The sequence below is a fragment of the Labrus bergylta genome, chromosome 13, assembly GCF_963930695.1.
Source record: "Labrus bergylta chromosome 13, fLabBer1.1, whole genome shotgun sequence".
In the NCBI taxonomy this organism is placed as follows: Eukaryota; Metazoa; Chordata; class Actinopteri; order Labriformes; family Labridae; genus Labrus; species Labrus bergylta.
The window spans coordinates 21,624,146-21,646,864 of record NC_089207.1 but is presented as its reverse complement, the minus strand read 5'-3'; the positions used below and the strand labels follow the sequence as shown (position 1 = coordinate 21,646,864).

At 44.3% G+C, this 22,719-nt stretch overlaps 1 protein-coding gene across 1 annotated transcript in view; it reads left to right on the top strand.

Moving 5' to 3' along the window:
* LOC109985180 (titin-like) overlaps positions 1–22,719 on the top strand; it is a 200,169-nt gene that overhangs the window by 73,052 nt on the left and 104,398 nt on the right. Inside the window, exons 76-104 of the mRNA XM_065962524.1 lie at positions 48–231; positions 319–402; positions 490–757; positions 1,313–1,573; positions 1,991–2,200; positions 2,311–2,388; positions 2,486–2,512; positions 3,551–3,607; positions 3,769–3,816; positions 3,968–4,021; positions 6,915–6,971; positions 7,437–7,508; positions 7,760–7,828; positions 7,951–8,028; positions 8,172–8,240; positions 8,485–8,700; positions 8,886–9,245; positions 9,742–9,819; positions 10,147–10,674; positions 11,855–11,914; positions 12,128–13,462; positions 13,782–13,835; positions 18,575–18,646; positions 18,829–18,933; positions 19,015–19,092; positions 19,594–19,638; positions 19,954–21,573; positions 22,108–22,158; positions 22,298–22,693. Of these exons, the coding sequence (XP_065818596.1) occupies positions 48–231; positions 319–402; positions 490–757; positions 1,313–1,573; positions 1,991–2,200; positions 2,311–2,388; positions 2,486–2,512; positions 3,551–3,607; positions 3,769–3,816; positions 3,968–4,021; positions 6,915–6,971; positions 7,437–7,508; positions 7,760–7,828; positions 7,951–8,028; positions 8,172–8,240; positions 8,485–8,700; positions 8,886–9,245; positions 9,742–9,819; positions 10,147–10,674; positions 11,855–11,914; positions 12,128–13,462; positions 13,782–13,835; positions 18,575–18,646; positions 18,829–18,933; positions 19,015–19,092; positions 19,594–19,638; positions 19,954–21,573; positions 22,108–22,158; positions 22,298–22,693 (6,614 nt within the window). The remainder of the gene's footprint in view (positions 1–47; positions 232–318; positions 403–489; positions 758–1,312; positions 1,574–1,990; positions 2,201–2,310; positions 2,389–2,485; positions 2,513–3,550; positions 3,608–3,768; positions 3,817–3,967; positions 4,022–6,914; positions 6,972–7,436; positions 7,509–7,759; positions 7,829–7,950; positions 8,029–8,171; positions 8,241–8,484; positions 8,701–8,885; positions 9,246–9,741; positions 9,820–10,146; positions 10,675–11,854; positions 11,915–12,127; positions 13,463–13,781; positions 13,836–18,574; positions 18,647–18,828; positions 18,934–19,014; positions 19,093–19,593; positions 19,639–19,953; positions 21,574–22,107; positions 22,159–22,297; positions 22,694–22,719) is intronic.

The window sequence follows — 22,719 nt, the reverse complement described above, 5'->3', positions numbered from 1 at the left end:
AGCATTTCAAAATGAGTAACAATACCTTCATTATCACCTCTTCTCAGGACACCATCGAAGCAGAAGAGTCCACAGGAAGAGAAGGACATCGACATTGTGGAGCTGCTGAGGAACGTGGATCCCAAAGAGTACGAGAAATACGCCCGGATGTACGGCATCACGGACTACAGAGGCCTGCTGCAGGCCATCGAGCAGCTGAAGAAGGAGAAGGCGGAAGAAAGTGGAAGACCGGTAACACTCTTGGTCTCACATGGTTTGTTTGGTGCAGGTCTCTGCAGACGTGGCTCTGACTGATGTAGGTTTTGTTGTGGTTGACAGGAACTTGAACGTGGTGACAGAGAGTCCGATGAGGACATGGCCCGACTGGTGGCCGACCTGCAGAAGAGGATGGAGCGCACAGAGGTCAGGATGGGTTCACTGTCTGTGGGGAACTCTAGCTTCACCTCAACATTACTTATCTAAGTGATTATTCTATTGTCCCTCCTGCAGCCTGTCACCGTGGTGAAGGACATATCCGATCAGTCTGTCTTGACCAACAAGGAGGCTGTGTTTGAGTGTGAGGTCAAGATCAACTACCCAGAGATCACCCTGTCTTGGTACAAGGGAACACAGAAATTGGACAACAACGACAAGTACGACATCAGCATCAGTGGTGACCGCCACCTGCTCAAGATCAAAAAGTGTCAGGCGTCCGACCAGGGCAACTACAGGGTGGTCTGTGGGCCTCACATCTCCAGCGCCAAGCTCACCGTCATGGGTCAGTACTGATGTCATCTCTAGAGCTCTACAACTTCTTCACACATACCATTGTTACATTATGAAAGTCATTTACAGCAACAATGTTTGCACAGTACAGAAAAAAACTCGGTAGTCTATAGCAGCATAACTAGGAGCTGCTCTAAGCCTGAGCCATCTTAAACTATAAGATTTATCAAAAAGAGAAGCTTTAAGCCTACTCTCATAAGAAGAGAGGCTGTCTGCCCCCCAGACCCAGACTGATAGATGATACCAAAGAACTGAAGGCTCTACCTCCCCGTACTATATTAGAGACTGCAGCCATCACAAGCAGGCCTGCATTCTGGGTGCGTCATGTTCTAGAGAGTGAATACAGTACTGTGGGTTCTTTAAGATAAAACAGAGCCTGAGCATATAGGGTAATTTAGTTAGCTAGACTTCCTCCATTAACAGCTAAGCAGACCTGTCAGAGAATCCATATCCAAAGGTTTCTCTGCCCATGGCTTACAACAAAAGAAAACTATTGAAACTGGAGTTATACTCACAGATGCATCTTCTTCTGTTTTCTGTCTTTCAGAGCCTGAGGTTGAAAAGCATCTGCAGGACACATCGGGTAAGGAAGGCCACTCGTGCACTCTTTCTTGTCAGTTGTCCATCCCTAACGTAGAGGCTCAGTGGTTTAAAAATGGCAAGCAGTTAGAGATGAAGGGCAGGTTCACGTCCGAGGTGAAACACAAGGTTCAGAAGCTTCTGATCAGAGACCTGAAACCTGAAGACCAGGGCAGATACACCTGCAGGTACCAACACCTGGAGTCCTCGGCCGACCTCTGGGTCGAAGGTTTGTACCCAGAAACAATCCTGCAACATTCTGGCGTGGTGGATGCCCATTAACTAACCTCTTTGGAACCCCCCCCCATCAAACTCCAAACTAATGTTGGAGATTTGGGTTTTACCCTCTTTTTTCTTTTTCTTCTGGGATTTGTCTTCCTGTGTTTTAACCTTCGTCCCGCCTCCCATCTCTCCTGGATTATCTTGCAAACACATTGCCATCTTCATCTCCATTGTTATCTTCCTAAATCCATCTTGACTCAACAATCCATCCTCCCCTCGACCAACGAGTCATCATAACGTCCCATAAATCCCCCTGTGCTCATTTCTAACCATGTGGATGTTGTGTCGATAAACACTACCATTACTTTCTGTCATACATTCCCAGCTGTTATGCGTTGACCCATTCACGTCTTATCTGTTTTAGCTGAACAAATTCATTTCACCAAACGCATCCACAACATTGAAGTCAACGAGCGCCAGTCAGCCACCTTTGAGTGCGAGGTGTCCTTCGACAACGCAATCGTGTCGTGGTACAAAGACACCTGGGAACTGAGAGAGAGCCCTAAGTACAACTTCACAAGCGAGGGCCGAAGACATTTCATGGTTATCCGAAACGTGTCCATTGAAGACGAAGGTGTGTAGAGTGCCATCGAGCCCCAAAATGCCGTCACAGAGAGATATTTTTTTCTCCTCATTGTTTTGATGACTTGAGTGTTAAACGTCTTCATTAATAATCCCGTGTAGGCGTGTACTCAGTGATTGTGAGGTTGGAGCCCAGAGGAGAGGCTAAGAGCACTGCTGAGCTTTATTTGTCTGGCAAAGGTACAGTTCCTAGTCAGACGACACCTTTTTATGCTTCTGTTCAGCTTTTGTCTGTTCTAGTGGTTAACACACTCTTCACTTTTCCTCCTTTTCACAGAAATTGAATTAGCAATGGTGCCATTTGGTAAGTATTTAATATCGCCAACAACTTTGATATTTATTTGAAACATTTCAGGAAATCCTCCTGGTTTCCGTCTTACTGCCACAGCTCGTTTTAGTTTATGCTAACATCAAAACTAGAAGCTGCTAGCTGTGTAGCGTGCTTTATAAATCAACTTTGACTTAAGGCTGAAGAAATTACTAGTTGGGGTTAACCAATGTGAAGCTGTGTTTCCTATAGGCTAATGATGACACATTGTCTATGTTGATAACATGTGAGATAGATCGTTAAGCAACATGCTAGCCGTTAAAATTTAAAAAAATGAACGGTTAGCTTGTGATCTACTTACTCTCAAATTTTTGTTGCTTTGCTCGTATATTTGACTTTTTGCTATTTAAAAAAAAAATTGGCTAAAGTTGAAAAGGGCAATGTTAGCATATCTGTCTCAAGGCTGTTTGTAGTTAAAGAAGGAGAGGTTAGCACAGAGTATGCTAGTTGTACTGTTATTGTCTGATGTTGTAGTTGTAGTTGTGTAGTTTATTGGTTCAGGTGAAATACGGTGAGTTAGAAAAAAAATGTTATGCTAGCTTTAAATAATTAGCTTAAGTTAAAATTATACTGTTGACATATTTAACATTACGCTATCTGTCAATAGCTAGCTGTACTTAAAAAGAGTTGCGTCAACAAAGCTCCCTCTATGCTAGCTGTAGCCTATGTAGTTGTCTGATGTTGTAGTTGCATTGTGTAGTTTATTGGTTCAGGCCAAACAATGTGTTAGTACTCAACGTTATGCTAGCTAATAAGCTAACATCACGCTATCTGTTTACAGCTAGCTGTAGTTAAAAAGAGTGGTGTTAGCATAGCTCACTCTATGCTAGCTGGTTGGTTCTTTCTGATTGGTTGTTTTTGAACTCTGGCTGAGTTGGTAACAGGAGGATTTTCTCTAATGTCAGCTGCTCGTTTAAATACAGAACAGTTATTGTCATTATCTATTCATGAATCTTTTTTAGTGAACTCCTTAAAAATCAAGACTCGGTATAAACCTTATTCATTATTCTGTAGATATCCCAGACTCCTCAGTTCAGAGGCCTGAAGTGCCTTCGTCTGTGGCGATTCAAGGTAAGATTGAAATCATTAGCCGCGCTTCGCTTACTTTCAGATTTACTAACATGTCTCTAACATGTGATTTAACTTCAAACGCCTCCAAAAGCCCCATCAGGAAGTCTCAACTTTAAAGAATCATATAACAGGAGAGTTCACAAACATGTTTCTGTCTTTAGAAGAATCTGCTGAATTCTATCAGTACGAAGAAGAGATCGAACAGAGAGGTATTTACTTTATGTGTCTGTACTTCCTCTGCTCACAGCCTCCATCACAGAGATTTTAAAGTTCATTTAATATTAACTCCTGATAGTCTGTAGTCATGTCTCTGGTAGTGTCCGAATAACGGAGGGAAACCTGTTTTTTGTTTCCTTAAAGAATCTGCTGAATATTCCTATCAATACGAAGAAGAGGTGGAGGTGGAGCAGAGAGGTACAACATGTTGTATTTCTTTTTTTCATGCAAACTTCATCATCATCATCATCATCATCAAATCTTCATCACCATCATTAAATCGTCTTCATCGTCATCAAATCATCTGAGCAGATCTGGGAAAACTCTTTAAATCCAGCCAAAGTTAATTTTTCTAAAATAGATTTATTGATTCTTGTAAAATCTTGAAAAAGAGGAAAGAACGATAAAACATTGTGTTGGGGGGCGCGCTGGTGGCGCAATGGTTAGGGCGCGCGTTCCATGTATTGAGACTCTCGTCTCGAACGGTAGGCCCGGACTCGCTTCCACCCGTGGCCCCTTTCCGCATGTCATTCCCCGCTGTCTCTCCCTGGTTTCCGACTCTATCCACTGTCCTCTCTCTGCATTAAAGGCACGAAAAGCCCAAAATAAATCTTTAAAAAAAAAAAAAAACATTGTGTTGGGTCAGCTCCTGCAGCCACATGTCCAAAAAGTAATTGAGCAAGACACTTAACCCTGAGTTGCTCCCGTTGCTTAATCGTCAGTGTATGAATGGATGAGTTAATACTGATGGACTCTTTACTCAGTAGCCTCTACCATCAGTGTGTGAACGTGTCGGTGTGACCTGCGGTGTGAAAGAGCTTTGAGTCGTCAGAAGGCGAGAAAAGAACGATACGAGCTCAAGTCCATTTATCATTTACTGTAAAAGCGTCGCCAGCAGGACTGTCGTTTTCCTTTGGTACAGCTTGCTCACCGGGCACTCTTCTCTGTTGCATGACACGTTTTTCCACTAAGTTTTTGTTGCACATAAAAGTTAAAACATCTTCAACTTTTCAGCTCGAGGAGCCAAGTTGCAGCGCTCGTCAACGTGACTTTTGTCTGACACAGCCAATCAAATCAAGCAGGAGGCTTTACCTCTCGCCTCGTCTCTGTGTGATCGGGCCCTTAGAGTACTCTCAGGTTAACAAACATTAAAGCCTCTTTGCATCTCCTTAAGTCGGTTAAATGGTCCAGATCGCACACAGCCAACTGAACATCTACCTTTGAAGGTATCGACTCTTAACGTCTTAGCGCGGCCTATCGTACAGCTCGTCATCTGACACTTTGCAGTCTGATAACTAATGACAGCGTGACCCTGCAGATGGACGTGTCATTAATCTCTTATCCGAGTCTTTGTTGACAGGAACTTAACCTCAGGAATCAAACAGTAACTTAAATTAATATAGAACTGAATTCATCACATAAAAAACATCAAAGTGATTTCCAGTTACTGAAGTGTTCTTTGCTAACGGGTCACCGTGCAGTTACCAAATCTGCCTTTGACTACATCATAACGTCATCTTGTTTTGCTGCCAGCGTAGATTTAACTTAAACTCTTCGTTTGGTTGTGTTTGTTGTGTCCGACTTTCAAGTGTTTTCATCTTTTTTTCATCTTTAACTTTAATCCCGTCAAAACACAAACTAACTTCCAATCAGATCGACATTTCACAGTCAAAGTCTTTTATCCCGTCGAGCTCAGCAGAAATGAGTTTCACTTCCTGGATGATATTTGGGATGCTGTCAAGTCTACACAAAGCAGCTACACACTGTTGTCATGTTTCATTTAAATGTTGTGGTTTAGTGTCTCTGATGTAAAATGTCTAGTCTTTGTTTTGCTGCTAAATTCCACCAGATGCGTCTCCGCTCCTCCACATCATAGGCTGAAATGTTTTTACTTTTTTTTTAGTAAGTGTGCTTCCTCTTGCTCCGCTGCGCTGCGTCTCAGCTCCGTCAGTCCGGAGTGTTATGGTTAGTACAAATTCTGGACCCAAAAGTACGACTCAGATAGGCAGGATAAAGTTATAAAAAATGTATTCCAAAAGTGACTTAAAAAGTGCAAGGGGAAGGGGTAGTGCGAGTTTCCAAGTGGCAGTGTCCGTGATCCCAGTGTGGTGTCCAAAAAGCACAGGTGACGTGAAGCAAAAACACGAACAGCAATCTGGCACAAGGTAGAGAAGAAAAACGGAGTTAGCTACACAAGCTATAACAACGAGAACTAGTAATCCAGAGAAGCCAAGATAGTACAATACCACGTGAGCTGGTGAAACAATCTGGCGCCGAGGTGAAGCAGAGGGAAGTCTTTGTAGTACAGATCCTGATGACCAACCTGGCACCGCCTGGGAACATGAACCCCGCCCACCACACTCACACAGACAGGGGGAGAGACACATGAGGATTTAACAGACAGGGAATGACAAACAACACCACAAAAGGAGAAGGGAGGGCTGCCATGATGTGAATCATGACATGGAGTCCTCTGCAGCAGAAACACAAAAAAAAAGAAACACAAGGTTTCTATCTCTGCAGGATGTCAGAGCACGGAGCATCAATTAACCACAGAGCAGATCGAGCAGGACAGGAAGTCAGACACAGAAACAACATTACAACATCCTATTTATTTTCAAAATAAAAGACTCCGATTAGACGGTTCAGAACAACAACCTCGTGTGTTTGTTGATGCGTTTATACAGTTTGATGCAACATAGATATTATCTCTCTCTGTCGCACGTCGGCGGTGCTGCTCCGTGCTGCGCTCTTTAGACGCAGCCGCTGGGTGCTGACAGACGAGGGAACACAGCGTCGTAACGGAGCGGGCGGACACGTATTTGGTTAGCTTGTCCGTCTTTGTTGTCACGTTTCTCTTCAGTCATTCTGCGTCTCTTTGTAGTTTTGTGTCACTTGTTGCCATTTCGGTGTCTTTGTATCCATAAAAGAACGCCGTGCTTCACTGTCCAGCCGAGTGAACTGAAGGTTCTCTGAGAAAAGACGGAGACGTTGTTGAACTGTGAAATGATGTCACATGTTTTTCTTTCCCAGAGCACACTGTGCCTCACGTTTGTTGTCTTTTGTCACTTTGTTGTTATCGAAACTTCAGTCGAGTATCAGAGCTGGACCGAAGAGACGGTAACACAGCAGGTGTCCACGACCAAAGGTATTAGATCTGACACACCTGTGTGTGTGTGTGTGTGTGTGAGCCATCTTCTCACCACGGCGCCCTCTTGGTGTCAGTCTGTAATCACGCCCTTCACCTCTGTGACTTTCTCTCCTCCTTGTTTCTAACCTCTTGTGATTCTTTAAACTGGGGCAGTCTGAGCTCCTCGTGGTTCAGACGGTCACTTTCGTTTTCCCGCTTTGCTTCTAAAACTTTAATATCTCGCCCAAATGCATGAGCGTACATCAGCCGAGGTTTTTCTAAATTTCTCTGTGCAGGCTCTAAACTGATTTATTTCTTATTTTCCTGAAACATCAAATGATTGTTCTTAACAGAAGGTAGAGAAGAGGATTCGTCCTGACTTCATGTTGCTGCACATTCTCGTTCTCCCCGTGAGATCAGGCGTGATGAGTGACTCTAAACATGATTCTGCTTTTGTTCATTTGTCTGTTTTTTCTCCATTAGCTGCCAGAGTCGCCGTCGAGGAGACAGTTGAGACGAAGAAGGTTGAAATGAGACAGGAAGTCCCAACCAAAGGTATGGCAGACCTGCGCACCGCCCTGCAAACAAAAAAGCTAACCCGCTCTGGTGTTCTCCATGACTAAAATCTTTGTTTTGTCCTCTTGGTATTGGTCTTGGTCTTTGCCCTCTTACAGAATCTTTAGTCAGCCTGAAGTAGACATTAGTCGCTTTTAGTCTGCGTTTCTTTGTGTTGCGCTTATTTGCATCACCTGTAAATGCACACAGCATCTCTCCTCTGATGCTAACACAGTCGGTGTCTTTTTAAGTTCCTAAAGCCGAGAAGAAGCCCGAAGAGAAGCCACCAGCAGCTGTGAAGGCGCCGTCTCCACCAAAAGGTACCGACACACCTGGCACCACCTTTCAGACAGCTCATATATATGTGATATTCTCCTCCGTAACCCTCTGTCACTGTTTGTATTTTGTGAGATTTGACTTGAAATCTGCTGGATTTTTAAAGTGCCGGAGGCCAAGAAGCCGGTGGAGGAAAAGGTTGCTGTAGTTTCAGTCCCAGAGAAGAAGGTTCCTACTCCGAAAGGTAGAGATGACTCCGAATGTCTCGCTGCTCACATCTTCACTCTTTGCTGATGTCACTGTCCTTCATGTCTGGAATCCTTTCTGATATGGTCTCTGTTATCTTTGAACGTGTGTTTTAATGTGTGTTTGAATGTATTTTAAAAGAACCAGAGGAGATTAAGAAGCCTGCTGCTCCCTCTCTGCCTGCTGAGAAGCCTGGAGTGCCAAAGAAAGGTATCTCACTTTGTTCTCTCTGTTGTGTAACATTTATATACTCACTGTGCTCACGACTGTGAAGCTTCTCACCTCTTCATGTCCGCCCGCTCTGGCGTTATCTTCAGTTTGTTATCTGGGATTGTTGATTTCTGAAGTTTGTTTCTGTGTAGAGTTTCATGTCACTCTTTCCTTCTTGATAACTCTTAAATTCTTCCACAACGTCATGCTAACATGAGCTAATGTGTGTGTTACCCACCTGAAGATGAGGCTAAACCTCAGGTACCGGCTGAGCCCAAAAAAGTGGCGCCTGCAGCTAAGCCTGAGCCTGAACCCAAACCAAAAACTAAAGCAGAGCCTGAACCAAAGCCTGCACCGGCTCCCAAAGCAGAACCAGAAGCCAAACCTGCAGCCAAGGTCGAGCCCAAGTCTGAAGACAAACCGGTGCCAGTAAAGAAGCCGGCAACGCCCCCATCCAAAGGTATTTCCTGCTTTGTTTGTGTTTGTTGGGTTTTTGAAGACTCCATGTGCTGTGTGTCCGTTTCTCTGTCCCGAGTTTCAACATGTCTGTGTTTGTGAAGCTTCGAGTGTGGAAGCGAAACTTTGACTTTCTTTGTGTCCTGAATGTCTTTCCTCTTATTTACACCCAAACCATGTTGCTTTAAGTCCCAGAAGAGGCTGAAAATACAGATCTGGCAAAGATCAAGCCTCAGGTGGGAGTAAAGCCAGAACCAGAAGCCCAGAAAGTGAGACCAGAACCTGAAAAACCAAAACCAGAAGTCCGTAAACCTGTGCCTCCAATAAAGAAGCCAGAACAAAAACCAGAACCTGCAGTGGTACCTAAACCAGAACCTGCAATGGTACCTAAACCAGAACCTGCAGTGGTACCCAAACCAGAACATGCAGTGGTACCTAAACCAGAACCTGCAGTGAAAAAAGCTGAACCTGAAGTCAAAGTCCCAAAACCAGAACCTCCGAGGCCCAAACCGGAGATAAAGCCTGAACCCAAGGAGCCGAAGAAAAAAGGTACCCAGCTTCATGGCGGAGACGCCGCTCCAGAGTTTTTCTTAATCTTAACAAACCGACTTTAACTCACAAGGAGTGATTTATGATTACAGTTACATATTTTAAACCCTAACCGCCCCCCCCCCCCCCAACACACACACACACACACACACACACACACACACACACACACACACACACACACACACACACACACACACACACACACACACACTAAAACCTCCTCCACTCATTCTTAAATCTCTTCTTCTTCTTCTGTGGTGTTTTGTAAGTCTCGCTCACAGAGTAGCTGTGGTGTTTCTTCTTCTTTGGTGTTTTTTAAACTCTCGCCGACAGAGTAGCTGTGGTGTTTCTTCTTCTGTGGTGTTTCGATGGGGTTGCACTTTGTTTTGTCTGTTTTCTCGTCTTACACTCGATAGAGTGAATCTTCTCTTACATCATCTTCAACCTGAGCGCTGTAAAACCCTCTAACTCGTGTCCATGGTCCTCTTTCAAGCTCCAGTGGAAGAAAAACCACCTGAGCCTCCTAAAGCAGCCCAGAAACCAGAACCTGAGCCCACCAAGAAAGAGAAAGGTACTTTCAGAGTTTATGATGGAGCTTTCTTTTTGTTTTGTTGTTCTTTGAGTCTTAAACTAGCGGGGTTGTTTCAAAAACATTAAACCAGTTAATCATCAGATACTGGTTAGATTTCCATTTCATTCCCAGAGAAAGATTCCCGATCTCTCTGCTTATTTCATAAACTGGGTCCAATCTGGCAGCACCTCAGTCTGTCAGCTTATAAAGAATCATTATAAGAAAATACTCCCTGTTGTGTTTAACTTGTCTCTTTGTGCGCCAGCACATTTTGCAGTTCTTCATTGTCATGTCTTGTGCATGTTTTTGTGTCAAACCCTCTTAAAGCTTTGAAGCCCAAACCTAAACTGTTACCTGAAGAGGTGCTTGATACAGAACCTCTGAGGAGGTTTGATGATGTAGTTGTGTCAGAGCCTGAACCTGAGAGGCTGCCTGATAAAATACCTGAAACAGTACCTGATAGACAGCCTCCAGAGAAAGCTGAGGTGAAGGAAAGGACCCCTGAGAAGGTCCAAGAAAAGGTACTGGTACCTGAGATAAAATTGGAAGAGATTCCAAAGATGGTGCCAGAAAAAGTGCCACAGAAAATATCAGAAAAACCACCGGAGCAAAAAGCTCCTGAGAAGGCTCCACCCGAAAAGAAGCCTTCAAAGGTTCCCCAAAAGGTGGCTGAGGAAGAGCGGACTCCTGAGAAGAAGCCTCCTGTCAAGGTTCAGGAAGTCAAACCTGATAAGGTTTCTGAAAAAACAACTGAGAGGACCTCCGTAGAACAAACAGTGTTAACAAAAGTCCCTGGAAAAACACCTGAGAAGGTGTCGGACGCTAAACCAAAGATTGAAGAAAGTCTTCGCAAAGGTACCGCCGAGGCAGACCTCGACTCTTTATATTTTCTTTGTTTGTTCTTCCTGCATGTGGACGATCGGCAACAGTCCAGTTACAGCAAAGGTTTATCTGCCACACAGCAACACATCTGGACCTACACTCAAGAAAATGAAATGTTACTTACAACTCGTCCATTTAGATTTTATGAAGGGTACGACTTCTTCATTAAAAAGGGGAGGGGCTGATGTGACTGGTGCGCTGTTTGTCAACCAGTTTAAATAAGTCTCAGAGCTCCTTAAAACATGTGTGTGAAGTTTCTTGTTCTAAATCAACTCTGATCCTGTATTTGATCATGCCTATAAACCCCTCTATTTCAGCCCTGCTCAGAACAGGCTGTTTCTGTGTCTGTACCTTTAAATGTAAATGAGCTGTGTCTGACCACGCCCCTCTCTCGAAGGGCTTTGGTGGCTCTGGCTTTCTAGCTCCATGTCCATATTGTTTACAGTGAGAAGGCAGACTCAAAGGGCAGAACAAACACCTTACTGTGGGAGTGTCACCCAACTGGGGGAGGGGTTACTGCCCTTTGTGATGTCATGAAGGGAAAATCTCCAAACGGCCTGTTTGAACACACATTTTCTGAAAAGTGGAGCAGGCAGAAGACGGAGAGGATGGACTTTTCTCATCATCGGGGGGGGGGGGGGGGGTTGTAGACAGACTAGGGACACATGTTAGAGTTAGAGGAACATGGTTTAGTGGATGTTGAATAATATATGCCTCTTATTGGTTATCATTTGGACGATCCCCCATCCAAATTAAACATTTTGCCATTGAACTTACAAGCGGTTGGTTCTCGTGAATTCTTGAACACGTTTTGAACCATTTATAATTTTGGCTTTTAGGCAGCATCTTTGAACTAGTGTCTGTTAGCCATTTGGACTCAACCATTAACGTATTAATTGCATTTTCTTGGGCGTACTTCAGATGGTAAGTCTGACAGTGAACCAGCAGTCAATGCTTACGACAGACTGGACTGTTGCCACGTCTTCAATTGGTAACATCTGACCCTCTTCTTTGAGTCTTTTTCTTGCTGTTTTGTGTTATTCAACGTTTGCTGTTAACTTCTCTGTGTGTTTGTTAACTGTCTTAATTCTCTTCTCTAAAACAATCCACTCGTGCGCCCTCTTGGAATAAAAATTGAACATCTCTTTAAAAGAAACGGAGACTGTGGCGATAGAGAAGATTCTGCCCAAAGAGGTGGAGCCAGAGAAAAAAGGTACCGGCCATGTGAAGACACGATGGCGTTCTTTAACCTCACCTGAAGTTTTAACTCTTGATGATAATACACAACATGTGGATTATCACCTGCAGCATTAGATGCATCTCTGTGTTGTCCATTTCTAACCCTGATGCCTGTCTTTGTGTTTTGTCATCACCTCTTGGCGCCGCCACATGACGCCTATTCTTCTTCACCTCTTAAAACTTCCAGCGACTACCAGTCTTGTAAAGATCGAGAGAAAAGGAGCACAGGAGACGCATGAGGTTTATTACGTGACTGAAAAAGTTTCCTCCACAGAGGAGGTGTGGGAGCATGAAGAGGCGGTGGAAGAACACGCAGAAATGTCATACGAGGACAAAGTGGAACCTCCGGGCGACACGGGCGTGTCGTTGACAGAAGTAGATATCTTAAATACGTCAGAAAAGACGAGACAAAGAGATCAGAAGTCTGAACTGAGAGGAGAATTATCTGTTACTGACACTTCAAAGAAGACAGACACCAGACTGACCAAACGCAGAGTCGCACCAAAAACACAAGTGGCCAATGTTGTAGTCCAGGAAGCTGAAGCTGACAAAGACAGGGAGGTCAGGAGGATAGAGAATCAACCTGTGGGAGAAAGAATAGCAGAAGCTTTTGTTTCAGTCAAAAAGGGAAGGGAGGTGACCATCACAACAGAAAGCAAAGCCAGACAGAGAGAACAGGAAGAGGGAGTTACTGAGGGAGAAGAAATCAAAGTATTCAGAGACATCCCGACAGAGATGCTGGATAAAACCAAACGTTTCCCAATAACAATCAGCACTGAAGCAAGAAAACGGACTCCACAAGAGCTGGACTTAGAGGAAAAGGCTCGGACAGTGGTCACTTATGAGGAATCCATCGAGCATGATTTTAAGATAACAGCACCTGTCCCAGAGTTTGAACAGTACAGTCAAACTTACACTGAAGTCACTGAAGTTAGAGTTACAGACAAACCAACAAAAGTTCCCCAGACTCTGGACAAAGTGGTGGAAGAGGACAGAAGTAGGAAGGTAGAACCTCAAATTAAACCAACAGTGATTCCAGACTCTAAAAAAGACAAACCAGTAAAGAGACAGGAGCCAGCTGCAGAAAGTAATAAGGTAGAAGCTCAAATTAAACCACCAGTGATTCCAGACTCTAAAAAAGACAAACTTTTAGCACCAGTAAAGAGACAGGAGCCAGCAGAAAAGAAACCTGAGAAAGAGTCTGATGAAATAGTCGATAGAAAAAGGGAGAAAGTGTCTGAAAAACCCAAATTAGAGGTGACCCCGACGGTAAAACCAGAAGAGTCAGTAACGGATGTCGAGCCAAAGAAACCAAAAGCGATTCAACCGAGGCCTCAGTTTGAGTCAGTTAGTCCAAAGACAGAAGAAAGGGAATCCAGAGACATCCCTCCTCGGAGAGTTGGTGTTGAGATGAAAACAGAAGAAATAAGTCTTTTAATCAAGGAAACGGTTCAGACTAAACCTTCAGTCCCACCAAAACCAGAGGACAAGAACCGGATCGCCCCACAAAGAGCTGTTGGAGGTACAAAGAGAAAATCTAACCTCATGATCATGTTCATCTTTAACTTTTCCATCTGTCTCCATATCTGGGTGCATTTCATTAAAATCCAAAACCTTGGACAATAACAAGGGTCAAAGGTCATTGTTTAGCCAGTGATCTCCCTCACCTCATCCGTTAACGCCTCCTCATCTCCATACTCTTTGTATCACTTTTCTAACACTTACAGGGGCTCTCTTTTTTTAACCCCTGATGTTTTTAATCCTTTCTTTCTTTCTCTTCTTTCTCTTAAACATTAATATCTTGCGTTCAACACAAACAAACAAACGGTTCTTCTTGGAAGAAGTTGAAGCAAAGGTGAAGACAATTCCTGACGCTCCTGACGCACGAGTTACAGGTACAACTGCACATGTTTCTGTCTTTGACTGTCAGACCTTCATATAATCTCTTGTAAGTTTGGTTTAACTCCAAATGTTTGTGTCTGTGTTGTTGTTTTTTTTTCCTAATCTCTTGGCACCGCCACGTGGTGCTTTCTCTTCAAACCTCTTAATCATTTTTAAACGCGTAAGCGGCCACAGCTGGTCTCTTAAAGGCCAGGAACAGAACAGGAACTCGGAGGACCTCCAAAGATTTAGTATCTGAGGAGGGACTCTCTGCAGAGAGCGTGGAAGACAAGGATGGAGAAAAGTCTGCGGGTGAAGGTTTAAAATCTCTCAAACATGACAGGGTTTTAAGTCCGACTGAAGAAGCTGCTCAGCCGTCTGAAACGAGAGGTGATATATCTGTTACTGATGTTTCAAAGACACAGGGTCTTAAAACAAGGGGCGTCCCAAAAGCTACAGGAACTAACACTTGTACAAGTGAACCTCAGAGGGGAAAACCAGCAGCTCAGGGCGAGAGTTTAGTTCGAAAAGATGAAATCTTATCAAAAAGCAGGACTCAAAAAGATATGGCTGAGAAGCAGAGAGATGAGGACCGAGTCAAAGATGAACTCATACAAATGGGTCCCAAAGAAATAACAAAACCAGAACAACAGAAAACTGACCAACAGATATCTGTCTCATGTGGCAGAGTACCAACTCAAGCAGCGGTAGAGCATTATACATCAGATCCAGAAGACACACGTAGTAAAGGTAGCATGGCGACTTCTTTTAGAGAAACAGAACAGATGTTAAGAGAAACAACAGGAGAACCAGAGTCAGTTGGACCTAAAGTTACTCAACACATAGTTCCTCCAACTGAAACCATGAAAACAAAACAAGAACCGACTGAAAGAGAAGCATCTCCTCCTCCTGCTGGGGAGAAGACGATCGTTAAACGGCTCACAGATCAAGATACTCCCGAGATGAGAGAACAAGAGTTAGCCAAAACTGAAAAGAAAAGAGTCAAAGCAGTTCCACCAAAAGTGATCCCAACAGAAGGACAAACTCCTCAGAGTGAAAGCGTTCCACAGAAAGACACCAAACAGAAAGAAGTTAACTCTGAAGGTAGAGTTAGAAGTCAGTCAGAGTTCAAAATGAAAAATGTTCCCACTGAGGGACAAACACACGTACCTGTCAGAGAAGTTCTTATAAAGCCAGATGATGTCCCTTCAAAGGAGCCAACAGAGAAAGAACAAAAAGCCTCACACGAGATTACACAGGAACGAGTTCAGACAAAGAGAGCTCAACACGAGGTCCCTAAAACTGGAGACGAGATTTCTTTGTCAGAGATCGTGGTTGAGCGAGGTCAGATAGACGTCAGCTCAGTTAGAGATGAAACGTTTAAAGTGATTCCTCTTAAAGAGACCAAACAGGAACAAGTCCAGAGAAGGGTTTCAGTCACACACGTTGTGGAGGAGACCTCTAAAGATTTAAAACTACATCCTGCGAGACCTGAAGAAATCAGAGAAACTGAAGTTCCATCAGGTGTTGAGAAATCCCACGGAGCAGTTAGTATTCCTGGGAAGGTGTCGATATCCCTGCAGCGAGAGTTAGCCAAAGCTGAGGAGGCTGCAGACAAACAAATCCCAACCAAGTTTGTCACAGCTCAGGATAAAACAAAAACACTGATTCTCATCAAGGATAGGGAACACACAGTACCTCAACAGCATGTTAGAATAAAGGACGTAAGTGTTCCTGAAACCGAGCTAAAAGTACCACACACAGAATCTTTGTTTGAGCGAGATACTCAAGAAACATTTACTAGATTTCAAATACAGAAGGCAGCCGAGCCCGAATCAACAGGACAGGAACAAACTAAGACGAAGGCTAAAGTCACAGCAGTGGTCAAAGTTAAAGAGAAGAAAGATGAAAGAGACGTAGACAAGACAGCTGGAGCAAGTAAAGATCAAACTGGCAAAGTTCTCCCGATCATCAAGATGAAACCAGCGAGGCCAGAGCAGGTTAAAAGACGAGGTTCAGTTACAGCACTAAGAGATAAAAAATCTAAAGAAGAAACAGACGAGTCGATCCAAACACAGACACAGTCAGAGACGACGACAGCAGCTTCAGCAGGAGACTCGCAGTCAGAACAGGTTTTACCAAAGAAAGAAGTCAGAGAGACAGAGGAAGGGCACATGTCTGAGCAACTAGCAGAGATCTTAATCCAAGGGGATCAGACGAATGAATCAAAACCCCTTCAAGAGAAGAGTACCAAAACGTCTCTTAGAGAAGTGCAGTCAGAGACGGTGGTCGTCAAAGATGAATACCAAAGTGTAGCTCCATTAGAAGTAACAGACAGAGAACAGGAATACTTGCAGAGAAAGGTTTCTGTGGCTCCTGTGATGGAGGTCACATTGCAGAGATCCCTGATAGTGAAAGACAGAGCTTCTGAATCAGAAACCGTCCGCAGGTCCATCATACCTGACACTCTGGTTCAAGATATTCTGTCAAAGAGAGAGAGCAATTACAAGTCGGATGACTTTGCTTTAATGTCGAAGACGTCTTCAAAGACCACAAAAGACCCGACAGTTAAAAAGTCTAACGTAGATAAAGTTGAACACAGAACAGAGAAGGTTACTCCCATTAGAGAGGACTCGCCTGAAAGACCGGAACAAGTCCAAAGAAAGATCTCAGTTGCCTCCAAACCAGAAGTAACAGATCAGCACTTAATAGGAGAACAAGAAGCTCCAGAAAAACTCACAATAATGCACGAAACGGCAAGCGTTATCTCCGCTGAAGAGATAAAAACGAGACCCAAACAGGCAGCTGTTTCAGACGCTAACAAATCCATTAAATCAAAATCGCTGACAGACAAAGATAAGAGTTTAGAAAAGGGAAGACTGCAATCCAAGACAGTCGTAGTTAAAGACCAATATGGAAGTGTGACGCCATTAGATGTCATAGAACCAAAACAAGAACACGTATTAAGAAGAGCGTCAGTCGCACCTGTGATGGAGGACGCTTCTGAAAGACATCTTGTAGTTGAAGACGGTAAAACAGAAACTCTCCGAAGATTTATCTCACCTAACCCGCTTTCAAAAGACGTAAAGTCAGACGTTTATGAATGCGGGGAGGTTTTTGTTAAAAGACTTTCCTCCGGTCCAGAGGCCGCCAAGGAAACAGACGAACATTTAGTTGAGATGGCAGATAGAAATACTCAGGTAATCAAAGCTTCAGGTGAAATGGACAGAAAGGCTTTCACAGCTGTCGCCCATGATAAGAAACATACCCAGGGAGATTTCAGAGTTGACTCACACAAACATCAGGGCGCTACATCTTTGAAAAGACAAACAACCAAAGATGACTCCTGTGCAGAACCATTACAGCCAGGCCAAGATCCTGCAGAGACGCCACTCGCCAAAGCTGGAGACGCAGTTAGAGACACTCAATCTGATGCTCCAGTCAGAGAAGTTCAGTCACAGGTGGTCTCCATTAAGCATAAAACAGCTTCTGTCTTTCCGACTGAAGGAACCAATAAGAAGCTAGAACAGACTGAAAGAAAAGCTGAGGTCACTTCTGCAGCCGAGGTGACGTCCAAAGAATCCCTCGTAGCCGACGATAGATCAGAAATATATACCAACAGAGACAGACCTGCAGAAAAAGAGGAAACTAGACTTACATTAGCTGAACACAACTTTATAGATGGAGGACGATGGCCAACAGCAGTCACTGCTGAAGGTCAAGTTACCAAGGTCGCTTCGTTTGGTACGTCTCTTTCTGAGGCGACGCCGAAAGAGTCGCTGACTGAGCAGAAATCGTCCAAAACAAAGAAATCTAAGAAACATAGAATGATGGGATTCAGCGATCCTGTCAGAGACAAAACAGAAACAGAAGCCACTGACCGAGAACAAATCAGAGGAGAGCAGTTAGTTAAACCTACAACATCTCGAGAAATAGTCAATGAAGCAGGAAGGTTTTCCAAACATGTGAAGACAGAGTCAAAAGCTGATATTGAGGCGACGCCCACGGTCAGAGAAGCATCAGTAACAGATATAACCATGACAAAGATCTCTGAGGAAAACACGAGTGAGGACGAAACAGACGCTCCACACTACCGAAGGTTTGCCTCCAGGACTCATGACTCAGAAGAAGGCGAGCCTTGTCTGAAAACAGAAGGCCAACACGCCCCTCTTCTGGAAGTAGAAACCATTAGCAGACAGGAGGGAGAGGCTGAAGGCCGTCAGTCCGACAGAGAAACCACGGTTCTGTCTTTGGAACCAGAAGCTTCCAGAGGTATAGAGAGAACAATGTTATGTGTCACCGAGCACGTGTTTTTGACCTGAGCACCAAATATGGCAGTGCACTCTCATCCTCTGTTGGATTGATTACATTCATACCTCTTTGTCATCACGCTATCGAGAGGATCCCCACGTCACATCACCCATTCTGTTTGGGCACAAACTGTATTCTTGTTGTAAAGAACCGTCCTGCTGTCGCCTGAGACAGACTCTTTGGTTTCTAATCATCTGGTATCTAAACCATCATGTCTGTCCAGTCTCATGCTAACTTTCTTTGTGTCGCTGTTCCAGTGTGTTCAAAGGGAAATGTTTTCAAAGACGACGACACATGAAATTTGTGTCTAAATGTCTTCCGTCTTGGAACTTCCATCTTCCACTCTGTATGTTGTTGATTTTCTCTGTGTTTCTGTGCATGGTAAGTGCTCGCCCCATCTCTCTTAGTGAGGTTCTGATTGTCATATAATTTCATTTCAAAGTTCCTGTGAAGGAGAAGGAGCCCACGGCACAGGTCAAAGAAGCGCTGGTAAAGCCAGCTGCTCCACAAGAAGGTACCAAACTTCTCTTTTCAACTTGTTTTTACGTTTCTATGTCTGTGAGTGTGTTGACAACATTCACTAAAGAATGTCACACTTGAGCAATATCGACTTTCTTTTGGTGTCAAAGTCAGATCTAGACTAAAGTGTTTGTGGAGAAGTCTCTGTTGAATTCCTTTTATACTTTGGTGTTGAAGAGAGACGACCACAGGCCGTGGTTAAAGTTCAGGAAGACGCCAAAAGGCCTGAAGAAAGCAAGAAGGTGGAGAAGAAAGTGACTCCACCAGAAGAATCAAAGCCAGGTATCAAGGTGTTGTCCTCTCAGAGAGTAACCTTATCTGTTGTCAGACGTTATATCATACCCTCTTTTGTTATACTTGAAGTGTCCAAGCCGCAACCGATTGTGAAGGCTGAAGAACCGGCCAAGGTGCTTCCACAGGATGAGAAAGCTCCTGAGAAAGGTAGAAGTGTTTAAAGGACTGAAAGGACCTTTTCATCCTTTCATCACTTGCATTGTTTAACGTTCCCACTCTTCTTCTTCTTGTTGCTGTGCTTGTCAGTCTGCTCTGTGTGGGTTAGAATGACCTTTAGAAGGTCAGCTGTGTTTATATCACCTTTAAATGTTGTGTGTCTCGTTTGTTCAGCCATTAATTCATCGCCTCTCCAGCATGCCATCCATCACTCCTTTGACACAGCTTAACTTCATCTGACCTCTTCTTCTGTGCTTACGATACAAAAACCACATGTCATTCATCTCAATCATCTGACACAGAGCTTCTCTGCTTCGCCTCTGTGTCACAGCTTCATGTCCTCCACGTTTTGAGCTTTTCTTGTCGGATGTGTTTGATGACACATCCTCATTGTGTTGTAAGGTCTTCCCACTTTTTGCATTCAGTGAAATGTTTGTTTTGAAAGAATCAAACGGCCTCATTAACCATTTCTGAACTATACCTCCATATTAGATGAAACCAAGGGACCTGTCCAAGCACCTGGAGGAGTCAAGAAAGGTAGGCGCTCTAATAACCTTGCACCTCAGTGTACACAGCACCCAACAACTCATAGGACTCTATGCATTAGTCACAGTGCATACAAGCAGGCTAGAATATTCCTTGATTGGTTTTAACTTTGTCTGAAACATTTTAAAATATATTTTAAATCCAGAACTTGTTCCTGGTGTATATTTTCTTCTGTCTGTTTTGTGTCTTATTTGTGAAATGGAATCTGTCTTTTGTATATTCATTTGGAGTTACATTTGTGTAGTTTGCACAGATTGTGCTTGCAGTGAAGTGTCAGTGAGTAATGTCAAATCTTTGCTGCCTCAGAATCGGTTCTGCCCAAAAAAGGTAAAATTCTCGTGGAAGAGGAGGGAACATTTGAGATTCCCACCTTGAGGAAAACAACCAGAGTCATTAAGGAAGTGGAAGAGGAGCAGGAGGTTATAAAGCTGAAGAAGATCCCCTCGGTCTCACCAAAAGAGGCCAAAGAAGAGGAAAAACCCCAGAAGGTCACCAAGACTACCGTCTTCCAGGTCGAGGAGCTGGTGCTCAGAGAAGAGGCTGTCGAGATGTCAGTCGCCACCAGGAGAACAGTGGAGGAGAGGACGCCTCGAGAGAAAGCAGAACTTGTGAAGAAGCCAGAAATTGTGCAGGCTAAAGAAAAGGACCAAAAAGAAGCTCCTAAAGATGCATGGAACCGCCAGAAACCCACCCGAAAAGATGAGAAGCCTGAAGATAAGATTTCTCTGAAGAAGACTCCCAAGGCGAAAAAGGACGAGGAGCCTGCCCCACCAAGTGCAACCTTGAAGAAAGTCAAGAAACTGCCTTCTGAGGAAGTAGAACCAGAAGTAGTTAAACTAAAACCGTTTGAAAAGTCTGCCAAGCCAGCTGAAGAGCCAGAGAAAGATAAGAAGGAGAGGCCGGACAGGGATACTGTGCCTTTCCAAAAGGGTGAGAGGACACCCAGAGAGGTGGAGCCCAAAGAACCTCCAAAGAAACCTGAGAAACCTTCTCCAGAGGTAAAGGAGCCAGCAGCCAAGGTGCCAAAACCAGTAGATAAAAAGACCACTCCACAGAAAGAGCCAGAGGAGGTCAAACCGCCCACCAAGGTGAAGAAAATCCCAACAAAGGAAGAAGAAATTGAGTCAGTTAAGCTGAAGCCCTTCAGCAGACCATCCAAAGAAGCTGCAGAGCCTGAGAAGAAACCAGCAGAGGAGAAGGAGAGGAAGCCGATCGATGAACTGCGCCAGCGTCGCAGTCCGGACGAAAAGCTGAAGGAACAAGAGCCAGAAACTAAAGCGAAAAAACCTGAGATCCCAGAAGTTCCGGAGAAGAAGGAGGAGAGGCCAAAGGAGGTAGAAGCAGTTCCAGTGGAGAAGACAGTACCTCCTGCAGCAACACCTGTTAAGAAACCTGAAAAGGTTCCTGATGAGCCCAAACCTCTGCAGCTGAAGAAGGGAATCATACCCAAGGCCAAAGAGGAGAAAGAGGAGGTGGCTTTGAAGCCTTTTGAGAAACTGAAGAAGGTCGAGCTGAAAAAGACACCATCTCCTAAAGTTGAGAAGCTTAAAGAAGAAGAGAAAGTCCCTGCTGAGAGGAGACCGAGTTTGGAGAAACTCAAAAAGATTCCTAAAACTATTTCACCGAGAGAATCCATTGAAGCTGTGACTCTCAAAAAGATCCCGAAGAAGCCATCCCCAGAGGAGGCCGCAGAACCAGCAAAGCCTGAAAGAAGGGTTCCTCTGGCCAAGGAAGTCTCTCCTGGAGCTGTACAGATGAAGAAGATCACCACCCAGCCAGAGGAGGAGGTGTTTGAAGAGGAGTATGAAGCAGAAGAGGCAGAGCAGGAGGAAGAGGAGGCCTGGGGCTGGGAGCTAGTCCCCACAGAGGACTGGGAAGGTGAAGCAGAGGAAGGTGCTCTGGAGGTACCAGGGGTGACCAGGAGAGGTGAGATGGTAGTGACCCATCCTAATTGGGTGACGATCTCGATCTCATCATGCCCTGAATAATCTCTGCTCATTCCAACCGACATGCTTCTATCTAAAGCGTCATCGCCTCATCGCATCTTAACTGTGACAGAATTTACTCCATCTCTTTGTGTCTCTCTTTGTGTGTTTGTTAATTATCATTCTGTGAATCAGTGTGTCCATAGTCATCGCTTTGTGTCATCTCTGTAACCGTGTTTCCGTGTCCGCCATTTCAATATCACCCCATCCCCATCAGTCCAACATGTTCCCCCTCCACTAGTCATTACATCTTTCTGCGTTTTACTCCATCCTGTCCTGTCGTCAAAGGGTTAATCATTTGTTATACATTGGGTTGAATTGTGAGTGAATTCATTGTCATTTCATTGAATGAGCATCACTATCACCTCATATCCTGCTTCCCATGGACATATACAGCCTGATAATTGCATGTTTGGGTACATTAACTTGTGATGATATCGTTTGCAGCAAAGTCATTTTGATTCTTTCTGAACAGAGGGACAACCAGCTGAAGAAGCAGGAAGAGGCAGAGGTAGAGGACTGAAACGTAAGTCTGTTATATTCAGTAATCTATGATCTGTTCTGTGATTAGTCAACAAGAAAAACGTACCCTTTCCCCCCCTGGTGATGCCACCAGATCCTCCTGAAATTCAAAGTCAATTGATTTTCTTCCCTCTGTTTTTCAGCCAAACAAACCCCGTCCCCCGGAGAAGGCAGGGGCCGAGGTCTGAGGCCTGGTGGAAAGGGTCCGTCTCCACCAGAGGAACCCTTTGCAGGATTCAAGCTCAAAGCCGTCCCCCTGAAGTTCATCAAGAAGCTTCAGGACATCGTGTTGAAGGAAGCCGAGTCTATCGGCTCATCTGCTATGTTTGAGTGTGAGGTCTCGCCCTCCACTGCTATCACTTCCTGGATGAAAGATGACAGTAATCTACGCGAGAGTCCCAAGCACAAGTTCACTTCTGACGGCAAAGATCGCAAGTTAGCCATTATTGACGTTCAGCTGTCGGACACCGGTGACTACACCTGTATAGCAAAGAACGCCGGCAAGGAAATACAATGCACAGCCAAGCTCATCGTTGAAGGTAAATACATCATCTTCTTCGGAACC